Source organism: Mytilus galloprovincialis, chromosome 6 (assembly GCF_965363235.1).
Source record: "Mytilus galloprovincialis chromosome 6, xbMytGall1.hap1.1, whole genome shotgun sequence".
Classification (NCBI taxonomy): Eukaryota; Metazoa; Mollusca; class Bivalvia; order Mytilida; family Mytilidae; genus Mytilus; species Mytilus galloprovincialis.
In genome coordinates this window covers 48,392,528-48,399,085 of record NC_134843.1, presented here as the reverse complement: position 1 = coordinate 48,399,085, position 6,558 = coordinate 48,392,528, and the positions used below count along the sequence as shown (strand labels likewise).

General features: G+C 31.7%; 1 protein-coding gene across 1 annotated transcript; it reads right to left on the bottom strand.

Moving 5' to 3' along the window:
* Positions 1–54: 54 nt before the first annotated feature.
* On the bottom strand, positions 55–6,558 carry LOC143079750 (proteasome subunit beta type-5-like). The gene is made up of 7 exons (XM_076255312.1): positions 6,394–6,558; positions 5,059–5,203; positions 3,766–3,877; positions 2,928–3,027; positions 1,811–1,840; positions 1,203–1,407; positions 55–322 (listed from the first exon to the last, which is right to left on the bottom strand). The coding sequence occupies exons 1-7, from the start codon at positions 6,529–6,531 to the stop codon at positions 225–227; spliced, it is 828 nt and encodes a 275-aa protein (XP_076111427.1). The 5' UTR covers positions 6,532–6,558; the 3' UTR covers positions 55–224.

Below are 6,558 nucleotides of genomic sequence, written 5' to 3'. Positions count from 1 at the left end.
GGGTTTTTTTTTTTTTTAAATTGAACATAAATAAAAATCACACTTAAGAACAAAATGTTTCAACATTTATTTAACAAAGATGATTTTAGCACTTTTGACTCATACAGCATCACAAAATATATGTCAATTAATGTTCTCCTCAAGATTTGCACATATGTATTCAATTGGTCCATTTAATGGACAGTCCAAAAAGCTAAAATGTTAATGTCTATTATCAACTGTGATCATCGCCTGGCTTGTTTTTCCTCCTGGTATTTGTAATGTAGATCTAATACATCTGTCTGAGATATAAACTCCCATCCTGTTTCTTTCATATGGTACACTGGAAAGAAATAAGATTTAATTTAACTGATTATTGGCCAAGTGTGGTTCTCGTTAAGGATTTTTGAAGGTGAGTCCAGGGACTAGTTATTTTTGGCCATGGTGAGTCCAACAGCAAGGAGAAGATATTTTATTGCAATATAATGTAATATTTAAGTCTCCATGCCCTAACAGAGCAATGGAATGACATTAAATTCAGATTACTTTTAAACTTTTGCTATAAAATGATGATATTTGTATTTAACTGTGTTTAGTTTATACGAAATATTTCTATCTTGATGCATCTGTGGACTCACTAGTTTTGAAAATGATGAGTCCAGACAGATTTTGATGAGTCCAGGACTCATATACTCGCCTTAGTGAGAACCCTGTAATATTGGTCTAAAAAGTTTCAAAGAAAAATCCTTGAGATCAACCTGACATTTCTCATATACAAGACTGATGTTGTTTTAAAACATCTCTAAAAGTTTCCTTATTTTCCATAATATAATCTATTTAAATTCTAAACTTAATGTGTGCCAATTAAAGAAAGATTTTCTATTTTTGTTATTCCAGGTATTCTCAATAACCACAAAAATACCTTAAGAGTTACCTTAAATTCAGAAATTAATTTGTCCATGTCTATAAGTATTACTAGAACAATTAAAGCATTTTATAAATCATTTCCCCAAGTCAAATAGAAAAAATATGATAGGATGGCTGCATATATAAGAGGCTTAATTCTTATGAAGTACTAGGAAATAACCAATTTTGTTCAGTAAAAGCTTTATTGCTGTTGTTTGTATTGAGATTTCAGTAATGAACTTATGAGGTTAAATCTTATTAAAGTGAGATCTTGGCATCCCCTAGAGATGACATGACATGTGGAATATTTAACTTACAATTAACCACACCACCACTGTAAGCATCTCTGTGTGTGGCATGATAAATAGCTCTCCTTCCAAGATCTATAGCCTCATCAACTGTCAGTTCCCATTTGTAACCACTGTCTAGTACACCATAGGCATACAGTGATCCTGATCCCACAGAGAAGATTGGATTGGTCATTCTCTGTCCATCACTGTCAACATAGTATAAACCTGGACCCTGAATTGTCAAGAAACTGGTGTTATTTTTTTTAAAAGGACACATGAAAGAACTTTAGTTCTTAAGAATTCCACATGCTTTACATGTACACATGCATTACATAATGAACAGATGTATCTCATCCTTCCAACGTACAGATGGTGGACAGATAAACTGACAAGATGATTGCAAAATAGTTCATACTCTTAGAATTGGAGTATAATATCAATTGAATCTATTCCACTGCTATTTTTCTTCTTTGATTGCAACATTATCTTTGTAAAGATGCAGCTTTTCCAAAGCATGCAAATTTTGTTGTTATTATGATAGGAAAATGTGTGTGTTTTCATTTTACAACTAACCACAAAACAATTGCTCATCAGATATTAACATACAAAATGTTAAGGGCATTAAAAATACTGACCTTTTTATCCCATCCACAAATCATTGTACCCTGAAAATGTAAAATATTAATAAGTTTTGCTCTCTATATGTAAACATTATTATCATTTTTAAACACCTCATTAATATTGTGAGGTAAATTTGACCAGACTTAATCAACTACAAAACTGTTCTAAAACTTTATACACAATTTAAATAAAACAAAGTTTCATAAAACTGTTTCAGCAAATTGGTGATAAAAATTCTCTGACTGTTTATGACATCTTTACACTAAATCCATTGGATGTTGGATGTGTACTGATTGATAATTTAGTCTTGGATGCATCATTTTCTTTTTATTAGTTGTAAGTGGCTTTGAACTAGCTTCAGTAACTGTGAGTACTCTCAGATTTGTACTTTTGATCTTTTTATTGTTGGGATTTACAAGTACCAGGCCACGTCCACTCTGTGTCACATTTGTATTTGTATCCATCTGATGAGTTAAGCCTTTTTCAATGGATTTTTATAGTTCCTTTATATGTTGTATTGTTACACAACTGTCCCAGATTACGGGGAGGGTTAGGATCCCGCTAACATGTTTAACTCTGCCACATTCTGTATGTATGTGTCTGTAATTCAGAGGTTGTCTTTTGTTTATGTGTTACATATTTGTTTTTCGTTCATTTTTTGTACATAAATTAGGCCGTTACTTTTCTCTTTTGAATTGTTTTACATTGTTATTTCAGGACCATTTATAGCTGACTGTGTGGTATGGGCTTTGCTAATTGTTGAAGGCCATATGGTGACCTATAGTTGTTAATTTCTGTGTCATTTGGTCTCTTGTGGAGAGTTGTCTCATTGGCAATCATACCACATCTTCTTTTTTATATTTTGACACAAAGGGGATTAGGGCCGTTCCATTAAAACATACATATTACCAAGGAAATGCACTTTGAAAATAGAGTGACCACCTACTATATTCCACTGAGGCTATTTTAGAATATCATTTTAACATATTTTTTTTATGCCAATTATATTTTTGACACCCATCCAAAGTAGGGATCTTTTATTTTTACAGCCCTTAATTTGTACCTTTTGAAATTAATATATAAGTTAACGGTCAGCTGAATATGGTCTTTTCTGAATATATAAACACTCACCATAGATAAGCCCATCCCTTTGTAACCGTATACAATATTTGCTAATAATTTAGATGCTGCTGCCACTGATATTCTTTCTTTGTTTCGTAATTCATAAATTCTGAAGAATAAAATAAATCATATCGTGACTTTTTGTAATTACTTCTAGTTACAGTACATTCATTTTCAAGAGCATCTACATGTATTATAGGATTAAACACATTTTTTCTAGAGATTATTGATTTTTAAACCGGGGCGATTAACTCACAAAATGAATAAAAGTCTAAAGGACCTTTATATCAAGTTTGTGAGTAAGAGACCCAGTTTACACATCAATAACCTCTAGAAAAAATGTGTTTAATCCTTATAATTCTTCAGGAAAACATATGTGATTATCAATAAATAATATTTGTTTGATGGCTATTTATCATCAAAAGCACAATGGCATATAGTAACTGTATCCATACTTTACTGGTCTAAGTTCATCATAAGGTTTTCCTTATGTTTACTATGTTAATTCAAGGGTCATCTTTATCCTGCTATAAGGTCTAAGTTCTTAATTCATTAATAACAACCTCCAAGTGACTTTCCAGATTAAAAACAGTACATCCCTAAATCAATATCGGATTTTTTTTTGTCCTTTGTAAATCCGGTAAAAAAAAACATTATATCAAGAAAGGTAAATTACCAATAAACTTTTATCTTCACTTTTCAGTCAGAATAGTCCGAAGTGAATATCATCTGTTTGGTTTAGATACATGTACCATGTGTTCCCTCCTGTAAAAGTCAGCCGTTAATGCTGTCATGTACAACATGTACAATGTAAGAGCGGTTTATGCAGAACTCTATTAAGACTTACCTGCAATGTTTAGCTAGAACACGTTCCCAGTAAGAACAGTCAGCAGCACCTCCAGCCATGGTACCCAGTAGGTAAGGATTTATCTCTATTACTTTCTTTACTGTCTGAGAAGCTGTGCAAAAAAAAAACCAACTAAATACAATTTTGTTTAAGTTGTTGGATTGGTGTCTCAAAAACATCTACTTTATTCACATACAAATTACAATATGCATTACATGTATGTCTTGACAGTATTGATTGTGTATATCAGTTAACAGATCTAGACTTGTGTAACAATACTGAATAGATCTAAACAATGAAGGACAGTTAAACATGGCGCTGTTTGATCAACATAATGATTAAAGTTTTAACTGTTTCAATAGTTAATTTTCCTTTTCTGAACAGCAATATACTAACATCAAATGTAAAAATCCAGCTGTTTTACTTCTTATAGTGTCTTCCTTGAGAAAACAAATGACTGGTAAAAAATCCTGTTTTAGTTTTAATCTATTTACAGAGATTTATTTGTCACAAAGTCACATTAACAATGAATAAACTAATTCAATAATAATAATAAATTTAATAGCAAAATATGTGAAACATTTAAAGAGATGACAACCATAAACCTTTTTTATAGTGGTGACAGTCATTATCATTAACATTTTGGCATAAATATACATGTACCATTGTCAAAACTTTCTACACTTCAACAGAACATCACTGTGACACATCACTTGTTTATAAAAAAAACTTTTTTAATTGCCCACAACTTAGCTTTAAGTATTCTGATGGCATATATTTTTCACCAAAGACCTGAATTCCTAATCTCCTTCGTGCATTTATTATTGTGATTGTTGAAACTATTCCATCACAATTTTCACAATATTAAACATTGAATAAATGTCTGAATTTAATTTACAATAGTGTATTAATACTGTTGACAATTCTCTATATAAAATTGTAAAGGGTGTTACCAAGTATGTAAAAATGCGGAAAAATGTCAGACAATTCCATGATATCAGTTGCGTTACAATGTGTACATCCACATATGTAGGGATATTGGTTCAAACTGTAAGAGGTTGATAAACACCTATTAGGTAACCAATTTTCACCAACAGCAAAATATCACATGATATAAGGCAGTTTTCTGACTTTTTCCAACCCAGTTAGTAATAGCTTCGAATTCTTGTTCATGTGCCTGTGGTTTGCCAATAGTTTTCTTTTATTATATATTATGTTTTTTGGGGGAATTAAGTATTTCTGGTAAATCTGTGATATAAAAGTACTTTTCAAATGATTTTCAAATTAATTTACCAATCCATGACCCAGCTGTGGCCCTGGAATCAACAGCTACAATTACACCATGTTGGAATTTGAAAGCTAGTGTTGTAGTTCCATGATTAAACTGAATTTTCACATCACTTTTAGGGTCTGTAAACTGCTTAAGATTTTCTACAGGCTACAATGGATAAATTGGAAAAATAGTTTTACAATAAATTTCATAAATATCTCAAGATTTCAATTAGACTTTTTGATTGAAAAAACATACAAATTCAAATCATGAATTGCTGTTTTTTTTACAAAAATTATTCTTGTCATCAGATTTGCATACATGTACATTTAACTGAAATGCTTTGGAATTTTCTGGAATCAACATTTGATTGAATGAAAACAATTTAAATACATGCATTTTCCTACAATTACAAAACAAAGTTACTGGACACAACCCAATAATTAATTACAAGAGTGCACACACTGCACCTTCGGGTCAGGTGAGCTAAAAAGGTTCAATGTGTTCATATGGAGGAACAGTGTTGTACAATGCAGATTTAAAGGTAGTCTTACTGTTTGAGTTAGAGAAGATTTTCTTTTGCTCTGTCATTGTCAGTTAGACCCTTTATATTCTTCACAAGATTGTTAGACTGATGGGAATGCATGATTTTGGACAGGTAGAGCCAAACAGACAACGTTGAAAGTAAAACTGATTATTTTAGTGAATTTTCTGAGTACAAGGACCATAACTCTGCACCATTTTTTCAGACCAGAACAAACTTCATACTCGTCTTGATTTGAATGTCATGGTAAAACAATACACCAAATATCAAATCAAATCAATATCTTCAAGCATGAAGAAAAAAAGTGTGGAAAACTGATTTGCTGGACTGACAGATGGACAGACAGACAGAGTCCAAGCCTAAAGTTTCCTTCTACTTTAGCGGTAGGGGACTAAAAATTATTTTTCTTTATTTTATAGCAATTCGCTCACTAAACATGCTATAGCACTATAAAAACTCTTCACAACAAAACCTTTAAAAGGTTGTAAACATGTGGGGTACATATGAATAGGGGTGAACAACAATATAGGAGCAAACATGATTTGTGCGAATGGACCTGTATTTGACTACTGACCCTCCCCCCTTAAATTAATCGGGCTCTGCTCAATTTTGCACTGCAGTTTTAAGTATGGATGCTCATGTACGTTCTAATATTCGTGTAAAACTAGAATTATTATCTATCTTTATTATATATGTGCCAAACTTGAATAAAATTCTCAGTCATTTACCATGTTTACAGTGCAGCAGTGATTTTGCAAAATTGACAAAAAGTGTTGGTTTCTTAACAAATTAGTTATTATTAAATAATTCATACATCAAAATTACTAGGCATAGTAAAGTTATGAGATGAATGAATAGCTCCATCTATAAGATTATCGCTAATTCCGTTGCCAAGCGTGCAAGGACTCTTTGCAACATTTTGTTGAAATCCACAGACTCCAGCAAGTGCCATTTTGTTTTTAGTGTCTGCAGTAAATAT

Bases quoted from the DNA above. Each gene is read 5' to 3' on its own strand.
- LOC143079750 (XM_076255312.1), bottom strand. From the start codon at position 6,531: ATGGCACTTGCTGGAGTCTGTGGATTTCAACAAAATGTTGCAAAGAGT. The intron at 1,841-2,927 runs GTGAGTGTTTAT...TTACATTTTCAG, and splicing joins AAGGGATGGGCTTATCTATG to GGTACAATGATTTGTGGATG. The intron at 323-1,202 runs GTAAGTTAAATA...ATTTCTTTCCAG, and splicing joins CAGTGGTGGTGTGGTTAATT to TGTACCATATGAAAGAAACA.